The sequence below is a fragment of the Triplophysa dalaica genome, chromosome 23, assembly GCF_015846415.1.
Source record: "Triplophysa dalaica isolate WHDGS20190420 chromosome 23, ASM1584641v1, whole genome shotgun sequence".
Classification (NCBI taxonomy): domain Eukaryota; kingdom Metazoa; phylum Chordata; class Actinopteri; order Cypriniformes; family Nemacheilidae; genus Triplophysa; species Triplophysa dalaica.
The window spans coordinates 13,605,862-13,628,192 of NC_079564.1; the positions used below are offsets into that span (position 1 = coordinate 13,605,862).

The window sequence follows — 22,331 nt, forward strand, 5'->3', positions numbered from 1 at the left end:
CAGCACGCTTTCACTCCTCATTGTCATCCTGTCACCCCAACAATGTTCATCTCCTGGACACCAATTTTAGGGTTCTTTGATCTACCGAGTGAAAAGAACAAAGTTATGGAGAGAAGGAGCTTTTGTGTTCCTGCTTTTAGATGTTCTTAATATTACTGGACAATGCGAGAGAGCGGATAATCGATGATTGATGTCATACAGTTTAGGATTTTTCAAATAACGGGAATGTATTAAATGATGGTCTAAAACAGTAAAATTGAACAACATGAAAAAAATTGTCGAATCAAAATGTTGTTTTATTAGGCTGTCTCTAATTTTATACGAATATCTATATTCACGGGTCGCCTGTTGGCCAGTGTGTGTATGAACATTTGCATTACTTAGTTACGAGATTCAGCTTTTAAGTGTCAAGTGTCAACTTTCATGTCTCTCTGTTTGAATGTTACTCGAAGTAACACTCCTCTCTCTCTCTCTCTCTCTCTCTCTCTCTCTCTTTCTCTCTCTCTCTCTCACACACAAACTCTCTCTCTCTCTCTCTCTCTCTTTGCTTAATGTTTTAACCCGCATGCTACGCGTTTTAATTACTTTCAAACAAGATTTATAAAAGATTTAGCCTATTGGTGAAGATTTATTTTCAACTTGTTACTATTCCTTATATTCAAACGTAGTCCAGTGCAACTTTCTACTAAATTAAACCAAATATTCGAGAGATCGTCGTGTTTTCGTATATAAAACAACGTTTTTCTAAATATTTTCGATTAGCATACTTAGAATTACATTTATCCTTGCGTTGTTTATATTGTCGGTTCACTTAGCGGTGAAACAATGACTGTGTCGTGTTTATAAATCACCTTATTGCGTTGGTTGTAATTTCATAAGACGGCAATTAATTTTCAGCATATCTTCCTATTTTATGTGCTGTTTTCATTTTGAGTTGCTAAGCGGACAGATTTACCCCATCCATCCCTGTTTAAAGGGGCACCTCTCCAACTGTTTAGGAGAGTCGAGTAAATAGACTAAATAAAGAACAGAACAAAATAAAAAAGACTAAACTTCTGCTTTCTTAAATTATTCTCATTTGTGGATAGTCTTTTATTTATTTTACTTTAATCAGCATTGTTCGTTTTAATGCTTTTAATATCACCGCATTGCTTTACTTTTTTCTGTACAACGTAAACGGCTTATTTTTTATCATGGTTTTCCACACACCAAATGCATTATAACTCCTAAATGAGATGGCTGTTGTCACTGGGGATTTTACGCAATATGGGTTGATATAAACGCGCGCGTTATATTTCCCCGCTGGCTCTTCAAAAATTCCTCGAGGATCAAACACTGTCTTAATATTGATTGAAAACAGAGACGAGACACAAAAACGTTTACAAACATCTAGAAGCCATTCAGATCCACGGAATTCATTCTCTGTGCGAACATCCATCTGATGAAAAGGAGGTGTCAGGCCTGCGCACGTCCTTTATAAAGCCCCATTGTCATTTAGACAAACACTGGAGGACAACATAAAGGCAAAGGTCAAGTCCTTTCCCAGTTCAAGTGTGTGCTGATTCACCTATAAATCGACAGGGCAACACTTTTTTGTCCATGATTTAAGTTTGGTGTCCAGAAAAGGTAAAAATGTAACAGTAAACACAGGAGCTAATATCCAGCTATCTGTCTATAAAGATGGAAGCTAGAATATATTTATCTAGATACAGCGAAAGGCAGCAATTACAGGACTTAGGTCGTAACAGTACTTTGCATCCCGTGGAAAAAGCCCTTCAGCAGGGTTATTTGGAGATTAAGATTGCATTTGCGCGACGTAAAATGAGTACAGCTTCAAGGCACCGGGTCTTTCCATTTACTATAGTTAATTAAAATACATAACGGAATTATACACGTTAGAAAAATATTAATAAAAATGCAGTGCACTGTCAGCATCTGTTTTTGATGGCTGCACGTTTCCTTCTTGCTCCGCAAGTTCAATTATTACCGCGAGAAGACAGACGGATTAAAGAAACAAGTAACACTAATTGCACGGCAGGTATAACGAGGAGGTCCAATCTAGCTTCCTCTCTCTCTATTGAGTTTGTGTCGTCCTAATGAATGACAGGTAGAGCTACTTCCTGCTTTCACACGTGCAAAAATAGGCCTCTCTCTGCTTGCAGCCATGGACCCTCACTGGGTTCGAGAAACAATTGATTTTAAGCATATAGTTAATTATGTACAAAAAAAATAGTGGTTGGTCCATTATGGATGTTTGCATTTTTCGTGGATTTTTTTATGTTTTATGCATGCATATATATATATATATACGTTTTAAAATATTAAAATATTTGTGCCTGGTTTGGTAATTTACATGAACATAAAATTATTTGTACTTACCTTGCCATTTATGCATTTCTTTGGTACAACCACCTTCTGAATCTATCTACACACTTTAACTAGATCTTTACTCTGAATCTGTGCAAATTATCTCAGACTATTCCCCAGTCCTCGTCTGAGGAGTTTCCTCGGTCGCACAAAGGAGTATAATGAAAAAATAGCCCAAGTCCAGAGAATGTCACAGTGGTAGAGTTATTATTTAAATCTTTTATTATATGGGGAGAAATAATCGTATAGAAACTTTCCTTTTGAAGAATTAACTCGAGCACAACGGGATAAGCCTCGGTAGACATAATTCGGCCCTTTTTGTAATGTTGGATAAAAAAATACATATCGGCTTTTGAGGCTGGATCAAGGAGTTATAGATGCAGCATGGGGTGGCAAAATGTTTTTGAAATGCAATTAAAACTACACTTTAAAAACATATTTTTGGAAAAGAAAAATCTGTTGATTTTGGGCGTATCATATATTTCAAATAATAATAGCCTAGTTATAATTATTTCAATTTTAAAGTAGATCATGCAATATGTTTGTTATTGTATTTAATTGTATTTACCTAGGCCATTCGTTTGTCAGTTGTTAGAATGACTTCAATATATTTCATATTTTTTCTTGGATCTGTCAAAACAATAAATAAATTATCGCATTGGTTGGTCACATGAGATCAGGAACACATCAGGATTGTTTCCTTTATCTTAACCTTTTCTTCACCGATTCTTCGAGACGTGTCATTTGTGAAGCACATAGAGCGCATATATCGAGATAACTTGTCTTGTGTGTGTCTAATTGGAAAAGTCGATGTTGGAAGCCCAGCCACGCGTCTGTTGCTGTAAGAAAGAGCGAGCGAGAGAGAGAAAGAATGCCGGAGCGGAAATGAACTGCAGTTGAATGACACTTTACTTGCCGGTGATTAATATTGATCCACACCCCCTTCAAACGTCTTGCTTTAACAACACGCAGGTGGCTGTTGACATTTCACTCTGAGCCTGACCTCCAAAAATCCAAACAAACGGAAAAAACTTGTGCTTAATAAATAAATAAATAACAATGAAAACAGTTCACAAATATTAGCAAACAAAGTAGATAAACCGCATCAGCAAAAGCAATATGACTAATTAAAACAAAATAAAATGAAATACAAATATTATATCAAGCAAAATGTTTTAAACCATAAATACGTTTTTTTATTTTGCAATGTTTGTTAGGTAAGGGAGCACACATGTTTTTCATCTTAAATATTTCATTTTCAATACTTATATGCACTTACAATTAATGTTTTAGAAATGTAAAATATTTTAGATAAATGTAAAATGTTTTACAATCACATATGTGATGTCTCCTTTGTTCTTGTCGAACTGTGGATCATTTTTATTCGGGATGTGTGTTCGTACCTTCAGCAGGTCACCGTAATCACTGTAACATCACTCAGATATAATGCTGTTAAATAGACCGTGATGATGCAAAAGACATTAAACTTAACAAAGATGTGTCAAAATTCATAACACTCCATATGTCCATTAGAGTGATATTACAGAACCGTGGAACATTTCATTAATTTATAATTCATGAATGTTTGACAAATATAACAGGGTATGTAAATATGAGAGGCGTAATGTCTTTTCTGCGGGAGATGAAGAAATGACCCAAAGTATGTGTTGCTGCTAGAGTGATCACACGAATTATTCCTCTGCTCAAACTGTGCTTTCACCATGCACAGCACATTTCCGAGAAATCGTGTGAAATAGTGCACATAAACCAATGACTTAAAACCTAACGCTGGCAATGCACATTTGCATGTCTGAGACATTTTACACGTTACTATGATGCATGATATTCGATGGCTCATCCCTCAGAACCTATTTTTTTTAATATCGCAAGATATCAGTGTAACAAGCATACATCACATTTTGTTATGCTACATTTTGTATTATATTCTATTATTTTCTATACTGTAGTTTCATATTTTTTCTCCAGTCAGTTGGCTACCATGTGCATTACTTCACCTTAAATGTAAATTGATCTGTTCCATGACGGGTGTCAGTGTATCTATGGGAAGGCGCTTCCTCGCACAGCAGAGTTCTGAAACATGCATCGTTCAGGTGGCCATAGGTCAACCTTCACTGATACTCTCAAACGTCTGAAACTCGACGCTTGCGTGAGGTTGCACGATCCACTACCCCATTTACAACCTGTTGCTGGGACTGCAGGACAAGCAATGACTAAATGATAATAATAATGATAAGAATTCTAACAGCAAATTATAAATTGGAACTCAAACTTTTGACGTGTATGTATAACGTTTTTACAGAGGTTCATGACCGGGTGGTGCAGATGTTCGAACGGATGTCTATGACAGCGTGTCTTATTGTAGAGGGTTGCACATCCTTTAGGTCCACCTCTTTGCTGAGCATATAGCATTGCGGACCATGGTCATGTTGATCTAGCACCACCATTTACGCAGTTACTTCAAGTGAGTAAAAAACAGAACACGCCACATGCATGACAAGGACAAAAGTCTAAATGTTCAGAACTACAGGAGACAAAACTTTTGGAGACAACATTTGGGATCTTGTACTGTTTGAGAAAAACAAACATTATAGTTTCTTAAAACGGACTTTCTTATACGTTAACCACTTCTTTACACCACTCACCTCATACGCTGTTGATGGGTTGGTTGATAATATGAAATATGAAATATGAAGCGCGGGGTAATAGATTATATTTCAGAAGTAGTTAATCGCTGAAGGGCACATTCTACAATTCATTATCATTTGCCCATGGTGATGATGTATGGCCCACTTAAATAAATCTGATACTCTCATAAAAACGATTTCATTATTTTTACTTTTCATTATCATCATTAGCCTATTGTATCATACACTTGCATTGATTGATGTCTCTTGTAACACAATCTACATGGCCTATTGCCAGCACAGTTTTGACTATTTGGTTTAGGCGTCACAAAGTGAAGGTGGAACCATCCATAGGGGTGATTGGTAATATGGAAATTCAGGTAATTCAATTACTTTTGTTTGCAATTGTTGTCGGTTTGTCTCATGATGGACCCCTGTGAATGCTGTACATTGAATTAATCTCTAATATGTGTGTGTCCTTAAAGGATATCCAACTGAGATAACAATGTTTAAGATATAGTTATTTCCCTTCGGAGCTCCGATATATCTTTTTATTATGTTTGCATAGTCTAGACGAAGACGATATTTGTAGCTACAACCAACCAGCAAACTCAAACAGTACACAAGCATACTTCTTTTATCAAGTGCTTTCTACTTGTTTTTCTTTAGTAACGTATACAGAATAGACAAAATAACAACGAGGAGAAATTTAGCAAAATGTACACCATGAACTTCGGTTCAGACTTCTCTGCACATCTGCGTTTGTTTTGGACTCAAAGTTGTGACTTATAGTTAAAAAAAACGCAACGTTACCCTCAGCAGACAAGCTGGCTGCAAATGATCACCTTTAAAATGTGTTGATGTTCAAGGGGGAAACGTTCTTTTGGCTCTTTTCTTTAGATGCTTTGCCACTAAATAAAACGGCAATGGCATGTGCTTTCACTACTTAATGCATGAAATGTGTTTTCATAGAAGCGCATGATGCTCCCCACAATTGCGATGCTTAGCATGGCATCTATCCTGTTCATCTTCCCCTTATAAACTCTAATGTTTTAATAGCAAATAGAAAGTCCTCGTTGCAGACTATACGAACAAATTAGAGAGAGAGAGAGAGATCTGAGATCAAAGGAAGAGAAATAAGCACGGGTCGCTCGACTCATTCATGCAGCTGCTTTGAGATTCAAGGCCAACAAGCGTATCTTACATTGAAAGAAGGTTCCCATTCAGAGTGCAGGTGCGAAGTAGTGCGGTACATTCTGCTACATTATCTGAAGGTTGTTAGAGATCACTGTTCACTCTGCTAACTATAGGGGTTGATTCTTACTGGAGAAAAACTCCTTCATCCATGAAAGTACAATAACTCAGTGCCGGCGAATTGGAGATGGTGGTAATCTGACTATTCAGGACCTTATTCAATCGAGCTGCTTACATTTTGTAACCATTTCTCGATATTTATTTTTATTTAGTCTATAGAACTTGCAGGATACTATGTAATAATTGGTTGTTTATTTATTTGTAAGCCACATGTTACTATATTAAATTTAAGATGGTTTCCCTTCTGATTAAGGTGGAACATTGTGAAGTCATGATCTTAAAGGGATACTTAAGCCCAAAATGATCATAGTGTCATCATTTGGTCACCTTCGAGTTGTTCCGAATCTGCATACATTTCTTTGGTTTGATGAAGACGGATAAAGATATTTGGAAGAATATAGAACAGCAAACAGTTCTGCGGCACTTTTTACTACCTTTGCATTTTTCCTACTATGGTAGTCAATGGGGCAAAATCTGTTTGGTTATAAGCATTCTTCCAAATATCTCTTTCTGTGTTCATCAGAAAAAAAGAAATTCATTCAAATTTGGAACTAATCTAAGGTGAGTAAATGATGACAGAATTTACATTTTTGGACGAATTACCCTTTTAATAGTGAAACATTCTCCTAAAAATGAAAAAAATAGTCGCTTGTGCAGGAAGCATCGATGTGCACAATGTTATTGGATAACATGCCAGGTTTATCAGGCCAGTGCAGAGCAAGAGAAGAGTTGGGTAACGTTTTTTAGAATCATGTTTTGTGTCTATGCTTAATTGTATTTATGGACGAGGACATAAAGTTTATCAACGTGTAATTCATAATAACGATATAATTACGAATGTAAATCTGTTTTCTTTAACAAGGCAGTAGCTATATTTAAACCTGTTTCTATCATAAAGCTTTTACATAAAGCTTACTGTTCACCATATTTTCCAATATGCATGTTCATACCAAATGGGTCCTTAATGTTAACTCACCTTAGAAACCTTAGAAATATTATATACTTTAAAGTAGTTTTTAAAAGCCAAAGGTTTTAATAAGCAAAATTATTTTTGTTTAATAAAGTCAAAACCCCAATCCAAAATGTTATTCTGTATATAATTTAGTGCATTTTCAGTGGTAAATAAATAAATATCATGCCGTTCCTCTTTTTTTACTAAGACCAAATTTCTTGAAATCTTGAATATTTTCCACAATCACGGGTTTAATTGATTCATTTATTTGTTTATTTACGTTTTTATTAAACTCTGGATTATACTGTAGCCACAGTCACTTATGTAGTTGCAACGTTACTTTGTTAATTATTTGAATAAATCAGATATTAATTTATCTGGGCTAGTTGTTTGTGGTGTAAAAGTAGTCTTTTCCGTTGTTACTTTCTTTGTGTTTTTGACTAATTTATATATTTATTTATTTGGCATTGCACCTGTCCTGTCATTTTGCATGCGAATTCCAGTCAGCCCTTGTCATGTAATTATGACATTAAATAGAGCGTTGAATGGTGTGGAGAGAACCGCTAATCCCCTATTAAAAGAGCTTTGTTAAATAATGCAGGACAGTTTCCGGAAGTGTGATTATCGCCTCAATTATTTCACAAAGAAATTATATTTCACACTCAAATGAGCCCCGGCCTAAGTCTGACAAAGAGTTTTTTCTACTTCCTCAGAGAACAGTTGAAGCTATTGCTTGAAGTAATCAAAATGTCAATTTAAAGTTTTGGCAACGACACCATATTGTACCATAATGTTGTTTATTAGATACATTTACTATTTGAATGGACAATTTGTTTCAAAGTCTTATTGACCGTTGAATGATGTCTTATATAATGATGACTTAATAATAATTATAAAAATAATGATAATATTTTTTATGATTATGATTATTATTATTAGTAGTATCATTGTTATTATTATTATTATTATGCCTTGCAAAGATTTAAATTAATTATTTATAACTGCTGTAAAAAGTATAATTTTGCGAGTAACTACACTGTAAGTGACAATAGCTATCAACCAACCACCTGACAAATGTCTGGCGATTTCTACATTTTTTATTTCAAATCTGATGTATACTTTTCCGGTGAACTGTTGAAAAGAAACATCTATCTTTCTGTTTTCTTTGATCGCAACTTTAACACACAGAAAAGCGTGCACTGTCTCAGGCTCAGCTTGTCAATAGTTACATTACTTGAAAGTAGTCGATTGCACTACAATTCCAAATGAATAGAGTGAAAAACCGGTGACACTGAGATGCCTGTCCATGTCATCAGTGTCGTTTAAATGCAGGAATCCCGCTGATAATAAAAAAAAAACACTTCAAAGGATCTTTGCTTCAATTGAGACCAAGCTATCCCTTTTCTCCTCAGCAGCTCTTGCACTATGAACACACCAGTTTGACTACTTCCTGTTGTATGTATTTTTCTTAATATACTGAAGTAGCTGTCTGAACTGAGAAAAGAATGCAATAAAAAAAAACTTGAGATAAACGTGTTAGCCATTTACATGTAGATCCACCCCCCCAAAAAAATACTTAAAGTTGAGGTTATGTGTGTAAACTTACAAATATGGATTGATGCATCGAATAATTAACAATTAATAGAATATTGTTGAGACCAAACTGTTTACGTTCATATCATTGCCTTTATATCACTATTAAGTAACTTGTGAAAATGCGACCATTTCGACGAATTTGTTCCACTGAAATTAAATAAAACAAACGAACTAACTATCGCACTAATATTGGAAAAAAAGAAACAAATTGTAGATTTGTAGACTTACCTTTTTGAGCGCGAACATTGCATTCTTTCTGACAGGACGGTGCACAAGCACTGGCGCCCATATTATTTGAATTTGACTCGGCTTTGCTATAGAATTCCTAACTCACCATGAAGATTCACCGTCGTGAAAAAAAATGTCTCTTTGTATAAAAGTCTCTTTGAAGTCTGTGTGAAAATATGCAACTCTTTCATCAGTTGCTGCCCATGTAATTGGAGTGTAAAGCTAGGGTATATTTGTGTGTATAAGCAATATAAAAGGGTTTAGAAAATGTTATCTTATATAGATATAAAAAGAATATATAAAAAATATAAAGAAATTGATAGACTATTATACAGGGAAAACATAATTAATAATTTAATCTGTATATTTTGAGTAATTCTTTTAAATTCTCTGTTTTGGTATTATTTGAATTTTACGATGTACTTTATAGGTCTTGCTTTGCGTCATACACAGTTTATTCAAAATACTGACAACGTACAAGGCATTTCGGTACACAATTTAAGGTCTCTGCTGATAATTCATAATTTTCATAAAAATTGATTGCTGACAGGTTTTACAAAATCACAAAATAACCACATAGATTAATGATTAATCATAAATGAAACGTCATATCAAATACAATAACACTGTTTCCATCAAATTGGCTCGGCTGGAGAAAGCACAAAAAGAGGAAAAGTCTACGTCTTTATGAAACTCAAATAATCCCATATACCAATTTTGTACAAAGTATAGTAGCAAACATTTTAAAAATGCTGAAAGACCAAACGTTACAAAATTACCGTTCACACATAGACATTAAAACGTCATCATCTACATATGTACAATTTAATAATTAAGCACTTTGGTTCAATAATAGAAAATGAAATTATTTACCAATAAAAATAAATTAAAAAAATGAATTTACAAAATAATACAGCAACATGCGTACGATCAGTACTCTATTTAAAAACATAGACACTCGTGACTTTTTTAATCGATTGGTGTTTAGGCAGTGACATCAGCTGTCAGGGGCCAGTGCATCCTTCAGTAAGGCATCAAAATTGAGCAAGCCTACTCTTTAAATTGACTTGGCGTCAGTCTGTGGCCATTCAGTCCAAAAATAAGAAATTGTCAAAAAGGGAATATTAGAGGGCTGTCTTTTTGCTAGAAGGCGTCCCTTCGTTCAACATTGCCGTACGGCGGCCCATCTGTATGGCCCGGTGTGGATGAACCGCTGGGTGGGGTCTGAGGGCCACTGGCACCGGAGCTGTGACACACGTACCATTCGCTTAAATTTGCCGCCTGGGACGATTGTGAGAGAGGCTCGGAGAGCGTGGAGGGAGCTGGCTCCCGTCCCAAGTCCGATGAAGGAGAAACAAGAGATGGAGTCGATGATTCGTAACCCGAACTCGGAGGTGGAGACTTGCAGTGCACCTTCATGTGTTTTCTCAAAGAGCTGGGATGCGTGTACGATTTGTCACAACCTCTGACTTTGCAGTTGTACGGCTTATCGCTGGTGTGCACGTGGGAATGCTTTTTTCGATCACTGCTGTTGGCAAACCGTCTGTCACAGCCGTCAAACTCACATTTAAAAGGCTTTTCACCTATAAAATGAGAAAACAGAAGTATAATGTCAATAAAAATGTGCAGCCTACTCATACTACAAATGTACTCGTTGTGATTTCAATATGCAGGCAACTAAATGCATACTCTCTGCACATAGGCCAAAAGTCTGTCAGCACAGGGTAAATCAGGTCACACCAGTCTCATGATATCCTGATTATATTTTTACTGCCCTGTCTCTCTGATGGCAAGCCACTTGTGACTAAAACATTATGGACAAAAATGATTTCTGTTCTCAATTACAGATGATTGTGCTCCTTCTACTGCATATTGTTGCATGTCATCTTATACTAGTTTTATTTACCTTTAGAATATAGAGCATGCAGATCTCATAAAAAGTGTCTAATCCACTATCTAAACTGCTATTAGGCCTGTCCCGCTGTACTCATAATAGCTGCTGGAGAAGGCAGCCAGGCAATAGAAATGTTTGAATTAATTACATTCAATCACATCGTGCTTATTTCCAAAGGACATAAGCTCCAGGAGTTTATAAGACTGCGTAATTGCTGCTGTCTAATTACAGTTGCTTGCTGAATATCAATTTGACCTTCAGCTGTTGGGCCGAGAAAGCCAATCAAGAATATTAGTGTACTACAAGAAAGCGGCAAAAAAGAGACCCTTGGGAAACCACAACCATAAGCAAGGATTCAAATACCGCCCAAGTAAGAAAATAATCTCTCTGCCCCTGGGAATTTAGCATAGAAAGTAATATAGGTAATATCACTTGTTTAGACATTAAAATGACTGTTAACTTAAATGTAGCTTGCAAACAAAAGTAACGAATAGCTGTCATTTAAAATCACATTAAATAACTAAAAAATGTTAATAAAATGAAAAAAAAACACTACATCATGTAAAACACTACATCCAAATACTGATGGCATAAAATAGTATTGTTCCCTCTAATGTAAATATAGTGAGTCCCTCAAGCATCCAAATGCTACAGTGCCAAAATAAGTTTGCAAAAAACAGATTAACCAATTATCTTTGCGAATATGAAACACTTACATGGTTGACTTTCTGATAAATATGAACTATGTCCTTCCGTGAAGTTTGAAAACTCGCCTTTCAAACTAGGACCTGTTGCATGCGGCTAAAAGTGTGCAGTTTTGTTAAACAGTGCATCTAATGGTACTTATGCTATCACGGTTTAGAAATAAGTGGAGACAACACTTGACTTTTGCTGCTATTAATGAAAGTGGTAACAGAAAATGTACTGCTGAAACCTTAATAGTGCAAATAAACGCCACCGCTGACCTACAGGGCAACTGGTGCACAAAAGCTGCAGTCTAAGCAAAACAAAACACTGATCTCGTTATCATATGTGCTATCATGTTCAGCATATTATTTTCTATCAGTAGCATTTTATTTGAATGAATAACTTGAAAAACAAAAGCTAAATAAAACACGTGTTTGTTCGTTTTCTATAATTTAGTAAAAGAGTTTTGTGAATTCACATACATCAACACGAGGGGTTGGCGTTGTGAAAACACGTGCATTTGCACCCTAAAACTTTGAAAAACTGAATGTGTCAACTAACGATGTATCGTGGAAATAAATGCGGATATTCTAAACCTAACCGTTAAGCTTTATGCATCCTTATTGATTTATTTTACAGACGACAAAACTACAAGCAATAGGCCCCAAACAAATGAATGTGTTGGGGCAATCATGAAGTTGCAAGCAATTTGTAAATGTAATTGTTTTGGAAACACACATAGCAGCAGCAAATACACAGAAGAGTAAGAGTTCACAATGCTCATTGCTGTTTTGTCCTTACGGCTATTTTTCGTAATTTCAAGGCGCTCACGTTATAGACCACCAAAATTAGGAGAAATGTCCCGGTTTTAAGAATAGCCTATGTACGTATTACGTCAAATAGAAAAACAAAGACATAATCTTATTCATAATCATAATTCTAATCTGTCAACTCTTTTTCGTTAAATTTTAGAATAGGTTACATGTACCTTTATTTACATAAGCAAAGTGGCAGCTCGCATATTTCATAAACCAGTTGCACGCCAAAATTTGCTTACACTTCACATGTACTAAATTACTAGTTAGCTACCAGGATTTAAGTGTCCTGCGGGACAATAATTAAGTCACTGACCTGTATGAGTCCTCTTGTGGATTTTCAAGTTTTCCGATCGGGCAAATACTTTTCCACAGCCAGGAAACGGACAGGGAAACGGTTTCTCTCCGGTGTGCACTCTGATGTGATTCACGAGTTTGTACTTTGCTTTAAACGGCTTTCCCTCTCGTGGACATTCTTCCCAAAAACAGATATGGTTCGCTTGCTCTGGTCCTCCGACGTGCTCGACAGTCACATGCGTCACCAGTTCGTGCATGGTGCTGTAAGTTTTAGAGCAAAGTTTCTTGACGGAGTGCTCCGGTTCCAACCACTTGCAGATGAGTTCTTGCTTGATCGGTTGTCGCATGTAACGGAAAAAAGCACCGGCTCCATGGTGGTGTGCGCTGAGGTTCATGTTCAGATTGAGTCCCCCGTATCCGTGCAGAGGAGAACCGGCAAACGGGTCTGCCCTGGAGCTCGCTACTTGACTCAAATGATCAGACCTAACGTACATTTCGGCAGGTATTCCTAACCTTATTTGTCCGTTCAAGGCTTGGCCACCTGGTGCTCCGTTAGATGGCTGTTCGTGATGAAGTCCAGGGAAGAGAGTATGGTTCCCAGGGTCGGGGTGATGACCATAGTGTCCCGGATAGCTACCTGTTGTTGAGACAAACATTCCGTGGTGAGAGCCTGCACCAGAAGTCTGATCGGTCAGCACGGGCATAGCTTGAGCTGTCAAATCTCGTCGAATGAGGAAATCCCTACCTGCGGATAACGCCTGGGCCGTGTGAGACATGGAGTACGGGACCGTAGTCGCCTGCACCGGGCCAAAAGCTCCCGTTTGACTGGAGACCACTTCAGTGTGGCCTGCAATATGATGATTGTGGTGGTGATGGTGGTGGGGATAATGATGGGTTGGGCTGATTTTGAGGGCCGCGGAGTGCCCCATGTGTTCTGGCCCGAATGGACTCGGCCCCAGGCGGGGTTCCGCAGTCATCTCCCCAGGGTGCGAGTGAGCCATTGAGTGTGGATGGCTGCTAAACCCCGGGAAGCCTGTCACGCTCTGAGGGGTATGGTGGTGATGATGGTGATGGTGGTGAGCCCCTGCCAAGTCAACTAATCTCAGCGTCGTGTTCCGTTTGGAAAACGCGGGGTCCATCACAGGGCTTCCCAAAGCATCCACGCTCATTACTCCTAATTTTAGAATAACTTGACAGCAGGCAAAATAATAATAATGATGATGACAAATATATTTTAATCGCTTTGAAAAATACAGACGAAAAAAACCTACTTCCCTAAAGTTTAGTTGCTATCTCAGTGCCTACGTGGAATCCCATTCGGTTGAGAGGCAGCAGCAGGACGCTTTGATATACTGAATAGAGATTCATGGTAGGCGCTGCAGCCCGTGGAGCCAAACAATCACCGAGCGTTCTAATTGGTCAGAGCTCTGTGATTGACGTCACTCGTGACAGCTTCCAATGTGAAGAAAAATGTTTTAGTGACAGCAAACAACTAGAGCGCATGCGTCGAGCTTCAGGCAGTAGATGAAAAAAAAAATGTTTTTCTTATGCAAAGGTTATTGTACTTTTAACTGCGATCCCAAGTTACATCGAAGCGATGCAATCTTTATGTATATTGCAACGGTGGAAAGTCTGCAACGCGCTTTGAGGCGAGTGCATTTTCCATACTGCTATAGGATTCAGAACCGAATGGATTTGCAAGCACTAAATATTTATACCGTTACATAGTCGGTTCACCAAAAACATCCGCGCGCGAGTAGGATACACAATATTCCCGGAAACGACTGTTAGTACAAAGTTGACGTTGTCAATTTTATGCTGTCTACTCAGGCTCCGATGTTTCTGTATTTAACCCTTTGTTAAGATTTTTTTTCTCTAACCATGCTCTGCGTCGTCATGGGATCGGTGTCTTGTGAAAAGCGCGAAGGGCGCCTATTGTCCGGAGAAAATAAGTAACGCAAAAGACCTGTTGTTATGATCGGGGGTAATTTTCGGCCTCAGTTGTTCAGCAGTGGCGGATCAGGCACACAGGAGGTGGTGCTTCATCAAAAGTGAACGGGGCAGCAAAGCAAAGAATCTTGGCAGGGCAGCCAGTGTAAATGTTATGTAGAATTTAAAATAGTTTAATCTTGGAAAAAGTATCGGACTACTGTTAATTGTTTCTCGTATAATAAACACTCGTTTAATTAATAATATCATATAGGCCTAAACAAATAAAATGCAATCATCAAACTGGAACCGGCTTTTTATTCTTTATAGTAAAACCTTGAAAAGAATAATCCCCACCGTCTGAGCACATTTTTTAGCTCGGTCTAAAGGAAGACATTCCTCGCAAAAGCATTTAAGGAAATACTTTGATATGTGGTCAGTGAGTGCCTGTATGGAAAATGTGTTTTATTTTTTGCTGTGAAAACACAGGAAAAGTTCAAATGTTTTTATAGGCTAAAAATTGGTGTATCCCATTTATGTACTATTGTATCAATGTAGGCCTAAGTTATCAACAAAGTTTAGAAAACAGGGTAAGCATTTTTACACAATAATGTACTTCTTTTAAAGCGAGTGTTTGTGTTAAATTCCTTTGCCTCCCTGTTTCCGCAAGTTTTGCACTTTCTTCTTTTGCATTTGCAGACTTCTCGAAATCTTGGTTCTAGTAAAGTTGTGATCAAAAGAGCAAGTTTCCAGTAGTCCATGTGATTATTCACACTTAATTTTTCAAAAAATAGTATTTACTTAAATACACACGTAACTGCAACCTAAATCATCTCGAGGATGCTAAGGACGTATAGTACGTTTTCGGTGATTTGACCCAAAAGAATGTCAGTAAGTTACAATTCGATTTATGCAAAATATAATGTGCAGAACTGTATCAGAAGGATTGTACGTTCAAGTATAGAAACAGTATATAAGAGAGCGTAATCATATTAATTTAATGATAATGTGTATTGATTCAAATGGAAACAGTTGACCCTCCCACCCGACTCCACACTGGTGCGTGGCGTGAAACGTTTTGTATGTTTGCGTTCACATATGCATCACATCGAAGACTTGAGGCGCGGCATCATTTCTTTGGATGCAGCAATAAACATTCCTTAGTGAACCGCAGTGATATTGTGATCGTGTCAAATGTCGACCTAGAATTGATTAGTTTTTATAACATAAATATTATCATACAAATATTAAAAGCTACTAAAGTGGCATTTTTCACATTGACTTCATTTTGATTATAGCCAAGATGCATTATATTGTTTATTCTGGGAACCTTGAATTCCCTTGAGAGACCTCATGAATGTAATCTGTCAGGCCTATGGTGACAAAGCAACTCCATCCATGTCATAAATAAGTAAACATTTGGTGAACTATGAATGGTTAGGGCTCATGGTCTAATAAGTCGTAGTTTCATTCTTCAGGCATATCTTTAGCACAAAAAGTTTCGTCACAAGCTACTTTACTTGTGGCAGAGGGAAATCAAATATGCAAACAAAAGTAGTCACTTAAACTAACTAACTTAAATCACTGAATAGAACAATTACGCACCAAAAAAGCATTAAAGTTAAATATGAAATTATATGTTACAGCTATTATGTTTTAACATGAATTCAAAGTCTTTTGCACAGTCATACGGCGGAACTTTGTTTATGTATCAAAGTTATGAAATCTATATAGTGCCAATCGGCGTGCTTTTCCGTTTTACCACATTTTTACGCAGTTCATTTCGCAGAAAAGAGTTCTATCTCATGCACCAAGCCCAACACATCTTTTTGGTTCATTTAGCTGTTGCATACACAACGTATGTATGCATAACAAATCATTACATATTTTTACTGTTTATTTTGTTCGGTAAAAATACCGAGAGATTCCATCACCCAATTAATTTCGTCCTTACAACACAAATCTTACCGTTTTCCACCTGTTGAAGACATCGTCCAGATTTCTTTAATAAAGATAACGTCCTTAGGACAAAACTTTCAGCTCAACAGCTTTCCTTGGCTCTTTCCCCCTCTTTCCCTCTCTGGAAAGAGTTTGGGAGTGTATGGAACTGAAGGCTGCACTCTGGATGATATTTTAATGGCTCGTCTGTTCATGCGGCTTTGAACTCCAACCGCCGGAGTTTCCTGCAGAGAGAAATCCCACTTCACAACTTCCACAACCCACAACTTTTACACACACAAGGGTGATACATTACGGCCTTATTTATATTCTCAACCTGTGTTTTTGAGAGATTAACGCAAGGCGTCTCCGCTTTCGCAGGTTTGATTATGTTACCTGACGTCTAAAAGTATCTGCGAAAGGCCTCTGCGCTAATGCACACGGCCTACAGTTTAAAAGAAAAACTTACAAAACACAATCTAAAATGTGTCTTTATGGTGTTTGACGTCATGTGAAAGTAAAGTAAGTAAATGCATCATAAATTAAGTGTTTTCCAGAAGCGCGCATGGTGAATTCTACTGCGTATAAAACAAGTGGTGCAACAGTGTCCTACTCATAGAAAGGTTTTTAAAAAAGGTTTTTAACAATTATAAGTGATGTATTAACGCGTATTGTGCACTACAAATGTATGTACCAATGTTGACTTGTGCATTAATTTACTAATAAGATCAGGCTCTAACTATGCTTATAAAATCTATATTTTCTTTTTTTTGTCACTATATAAAACCCCACTTTATACACACGCACGCACACACTATTTGTTTCTAAATTTGCGGAAAGTGTCTGTGGAATGGAGTGCTCGCTTCTTCTCTGAACACGCGCTTAAGTTCCATGCCATATGGAATCCGCTATATCCGATTCCATAGAGTGTTTACTAGATGCACCTAGGTTTAGTCTGGCTCTGCAGATACACTGTCTCGTAGAGCATGCTGAATGCTTACAGATCAGGCCTCCTCAGAAGTAGGCCAAACGTGGAAGTCCTCCGTCTAGAACAAAAGCTATTATTCGGCCATGCATTCACTAAACTCTGTTTTCTGAATTTCAACATCCAGAGCAAAATCACAGTCAGCAACCTCCCGACAATCCCGTAGATTGATGATGTAAACCGACCAATCGTACGGATGCTGAGGCATGGCGGGCTGTTATTTGGTGAGTGAATGTTAGTAGGGGGGGAGCGCCCTCTCCAATGATGTCCCAAGCACGGGGTCACGTGCTGCCCCCCTCCTTCCCCATTCATCAGGGGTGGACTGTGTTGTCTTTCAATTCATTTATCTGCAGGAATGATTGCGACTATCAGTCTGAAGCTCACCGCCTGACTGAGGAGGTGAAAGTTGCGCCACAGGAAGATAAACCGCAAAAGACAATATTGCACATGATTTGCGTGTGCATCGGATGAGCAGGAGAGGGGAAATTCCTCTCCAGTACAAAAAGTAAATAGAAATAGGGAATCGTAGTTTGCCTCGCACACTTAAGTCAGAGAAATAGCAAGCAGAGACAGTTGTTAGAGATTCCTCCTCTTTCAGTCTCCTCCGCTGTAGACTGAAGATGCTCTTGGACGCAGGACCACAGTATCCCACCATTGGAGTGACTACTTTCGGCTCCGCCAGACATCACTCAACAGGCGAAGTTACAGACAGAGAAGTGGCTTTGGGCATCAATCCGTTCGCCGACGGTATGGGTGCTTTTAAAATCAACCACGGCTCCCACGATCTTGGTTCTGGGCAAACAGCATTTTCCTCGCAGGCACCCGGTTACGCCGCCGCCGCTGCCTTGGGACACCATCACCACCCCACTCATGTCAGTTCTTACTCCACCGCCGCCTTTAACTCCACTCGAGACTTTCTCTTTCGGAATCGGGGCTTCGGAGACGCCACGAGCGCGCAGCACAGTCTGTTCGCCTCCGCCGCTGGAAGTTTTGCCGGCCCACATGGACACTCTGATGCCGCTGGGCACCTGCTCTTCCCCGGACTGCATGAACAAGCGGCCACGCACGCCTCATCCAACGTGGTGAACAGTCAGATGCGGCTCGGCTTTTCCGGGGACATGTACGGCAGGGCAGAGCAATATGGTCACGTAGCGAGTCCCAGGTCCGAGCACTACGCATCGACTCAGTTACACGGCTATGGCCCCATGAACATGAACATGGCTGCCCATCACGGGGCAGGGGCCTTTTTTCGATACATGAGACAGCCCATAAAACAAGAGCTCATCTGCAAATGGGTCGAACCGGAGCAACTGACGAATCCGAAAAAGGCCTGCAACAAAACTTTCAGCACCATGCACGAGCTTGTGACACACCTGACGGTGGAGCACGTTGGTGGACCAGAACAGTCGAATCACATGTGCTTTTGGGAAGAGTGTGCTCGGGAAGGAAAACCGTTTAAAGCAAAGTACAAACTTGTGAATCATATTAGAGTGCACACAGGAGAGAAACCGTTCCCCTGTCCATTCCCTGGCTGTGGAAAAGTATTTGCCCGATCGGAAAATCTAAAAATTCACAAAAGAACGCACACCGGTAAGAAATTTGTAATTGCTAAATTCTAAATAACATTAACATCATTTATGTTTAATGAATACCGAGCGCTTAATAAGCATGTCTTGAAAGTGAAGCAAATAATATATATATACATATATTTATTTTAACACGGCAATAATTCTTAGAATTTAAATCGAAAGTTTCTGATTTTAATACTATTACAAATATGCAGATATAATATACCGCGACAAAATAACGAAAATAATTGGATCGGCAAATTGTTTGTAAAACGTTTCGTGACTTTATATTTGACTTTATATATCTGTATTTATATTTGACAACAAATGTGTTTGTGTTAAATTAGAATTTATTTCCCCCCATATATCTTCTCTTCAAATAAAAATGAAAAACAGTCAAATTCTTTGAAATATTCTAAAAATGTGTAGAATTGTAAAATGTATTTGCTCTGTCTTTGTTAGGTGAAAAACCTTTCAAGTGTGAGTTTGAGGGTTGTGACAGGCGCTTTGCGAACAGCAGTGACCGTAAGAAACACATGCACGTCCATACCTCTGACAAACCCTATCTCTGCAAAATGTGTGATAAATCCTACACACATCCAAGCTCCCTCCGGAAACACATGAAGGTAACAACAGCATCACTATTTCTTATACATTAAAGCATGAATATATTTTTGTATCAAGATATTTTGTATTTTGCTGTTAAAACTATTGTTATTATTTTATAAAGGCATTTTGTATTTACGAAATTTAACTAGGAAGTCAAAATAAATTATAGAAGCTTATTCAGTAAAAATTAACAATGTAAAATACTATAAATCAGTCGTAATTGTATTGTTTTCTTGATATGAGAAATAATAAACAACACACGACTAAAAAACTGTTTTCTGTTTGGCTTCATCGCAGGTTCACGAGGCAACATCTCAAGCATCCCAACCCTCTCCAGCAGCCAGCTCGGGCTACGAGTCCTCCACGCCGCCCACCATCGTGTCCCCTTCCACAGAAAACCAGAACAGCAGTTCCATATCACCAGCATCATCCACAGTCCACCACACGACCAGCCACAGCACTCTGTCGTCAAATTTTAATGAATGGTACGTGTAAATATTTTCAAAAGACTGCAGAATTAAGACTGCTTGGGAACCAGGACTCAAAAACAGCCTATTCTCGCGTGGACCTACATACACACACAATGTGAAGAATCTTTCTTAAACGGCTGTCTAGAGAGAGCATTGCATGGACGGAGTGTACAAAGCTCTTAACAGCCTTTTCCAGATTTCTCTCAATTCCTTTTCTTTTCCCTTTTTTACCTATATTTTCGGAAGATGCACAGCGAACTCCAATTGCATGCTACCAGCAGGTCACCGCCTGTATCTTTTTTCCTTTTTTGTACATAAAGATTCATCTAGTTTAAAATGTAATATTTTATTTTGTAAATAGTCATAATACAGTTTAAGGGAATTTGTGAAAAATGTGGTCCCTAGATATATGGAAATGAGATGGTTTTACGAATATTGCGATGAATAGTCTTGACTGAAAATAATGTTATAGTTTATGTGTACCAAATGTGAATTACCCAGTATTACCACAGTCTACACGTTTACCTAACCGATTAGTATTAATGTGCTTTTGTATCCAGTGCAACATTTCGTCTGAAGTCCAGTCTGAGTAGCACACAGTTGTTGTTATTTAATGTCATGTCGATAAACCGTGTAGTGAAAGCCTGAAGCTCCGTGTCAATCTTGTTTATGTAAGTGATAAAATATAAACCTATCTGTCTATTGCATTGGCAATTGCAAGAAATTATTACTTGTATATAACTCAATTTTCCATATTTATCCGCATGTAAAGGATCGGTAACACATGTTAGAGATAATCGGTATTTATGGAAAATGCGTTCGTAGGGTATGTAAAATTTAGTTTACAAAATAATGTTTTGGTTACTTTTCGTACAATATTAAAGAATTAAACGTACAACAAAAATGCATTCAATTTTTATTTCTAGGCTGTTCTTTAAACGATTGAATTGAGGGTTAATAAATATCAGCAAAGAAAACTTCATAAGTAATTTCTGTAACATCTTCATATTTTATTTATTTACCATGTTGAAATAAATACACTCTTAACTAAACCATCACATAAATGCAAATATAATCACTAAAGATACGTATTAAAGAAATCACAGTTGGTCTTTAGAATGTAATCGTCAACATTGAATTGTCAAAAAACATGACAATTTAATTCTAATTAAATCATTGTTTTTCAAGGTGGTACCACTAATTCGGCAGGACGAATGACTAAGTAATGTAATTTTCACTTTTTTAACACTCATTATTCTGAAAGACTTAATATGGCCACGTCCCAGAGGAAGGATTCAATGCATTAAAACGACAAATCGTGACGGATTTACTTATCTATTGGTCTTATTTAAATATTTTACATGACTTTACTCCCGTCATGCTATTATTTAATTATGCTTGTTTGGGACCAGTGAAGGACTTCAAACTTAACGAAGAAGAGAGTGACTGTTGGGCTTTTGTTCCTGGTTGCAACTTGCTTGATCGCCCCATTAGGCACATCAAGATCATGAGCGTGCTTAATATCACCAGTGCGCAATTTTCGCTCAGGGATTTTGCCAACTACGATAGATTATATTTGGATATTAAAATATACAAAATGATAAATTGTTTTAGTAAAATGCCTATTTTTCACTCGCGGTCAAAAGTGCAAAGATTTCCAGAAGGAGAGAGGGAATGTATACCAATGGAGGGAGGGGGCAATCTGAGCGCTTGTAAGTCCAGGCGAGCAAGCAGTCTGTACTATTAGGAGTACCATGCATGCATTGCAACTTTGTGTGTGTGTGTCTCAGATAACACAAGATCATTAGCATGTGCAAATTTAAGCCGTGCCCTCTGGCTATGAAACTAATGAATCGAGCATTGCAGTGATTTTAATTCGTGGCCCTTTGGATTTATTTTTGTTTTCAAATGTGGTACGACGACATGTCAGTTGCAAAGCATTGCTTTGTGGCTTAAAGGAAAATGTGATATACTCGACAGTCTTTACATGTTCCTCTTGGGGGTGTGCACAAGTGCAGGCGCGTGTGTGGAGTTCTG

General features: G+C 37.9%; 2 protein-coding genes across 3 annotated transcripts; one reads left to right on the top strand and one right to left on the bottom strand.

The window, feature by feature from the left end:
* Positions 1 to 9,535: 9,535 nt before the first annotated feature.
* Positions 9,536 to 16,686, bottom strand: zic4 (zic family member 4). Of its 2 annotated transcripts, XM_056738014.1 has the most exons (3): positions 13,541 to 16,686; positions 12,815 to 13,432; positions 9,536 to 10,685 (listed from the first exon to the last, which is right to left on the bottom strand). In XM_056738014.1, exons 1-3 carry the CDS (start codon positions 13,962 to 13,964, stop codon positions 10,246 to 10,248), a joined length of 1,482 nt encoding a protein of 493 aa, XP_056593992.1. In that variant the 5' UTR covers positions 13,965 to 16,686; the 3' UTR covers positions 9,536 to 10,245. The 2 variants fall into 2 exon arrangements, with proteins under 2 accessions (XP_056593992.1, XP_056593991.1); XM_056738013.1 differs by having other exon boundaries at positions 12,815 to 16,686.
* A 1,197-nt stretch (positions 16,687 to 17,883) lies between these two features.
* Positions 17,884 to 21,001, top strand: zic1 (zic family member 1 (odd-paired homolog, Drosophila)). Its single transcript, XM_056738015.1, has 3 exons — positions 17,884 to 19,237; positions 19,678 to 19,841; positions 20,122 to 21,001. Exons 1-3 carry the CDS (start codon positions 18,268 to 18,270, stop codon positions 20,317 to 20,319), a joined length of 1,332 nt encoding a protein of 443 aa, XP_056593993.1. The 5' UTR covers positions 17,884 to 18,267; the 3' UTR covers positions 20,320 to 21,001.
* Positions 21,002 to 22,331: the final 1,330 nt, after the last annotated feature.

What these genes read in the sequence shown, in the direction of transcription:
- zic4 (XM_056738013.1), bottom strand. Translation starts at nt 13,964, where the DNA reads ATGAGCGTGGATGCTTTGGGAAGCCCTGTGATGGACCCCGCGTTTTCC. An exon ending in CCACAAGAGGACTCATACAG is followed by an intron (nt 10,686 to 12,814) that starts GTCAGTGACTTA and finishes CTCATTTTATAG; the next exon opens with GTGAAAAGCCTTTTAAATGT.
- zic1 (XM_056738015.1), top strand. Translation starts at nt 18,268, where the DNA reads ATGCTCTTGGACGCAGGACCACAGTATCCCACCATTGGAGTGACTACT. An exon ending in TCACAAAAGAACGCACACCG is followed by an intron (nt 19,238 to 19,677) that starts GTAAGAAATTTG and finishes TGTCTTTGTTAG; the next exon opens with GTGAAAAACCTTTCAAGTGT. An exon ending in CCCTCCGGAAACACATGAAG is followed by an intron (nt 19,842 to 20,121) that starts GTAACAACAGCA and finishes GCTTCATCGCAG; the next exon opens with GTTCACGAGGCAACATCTCA.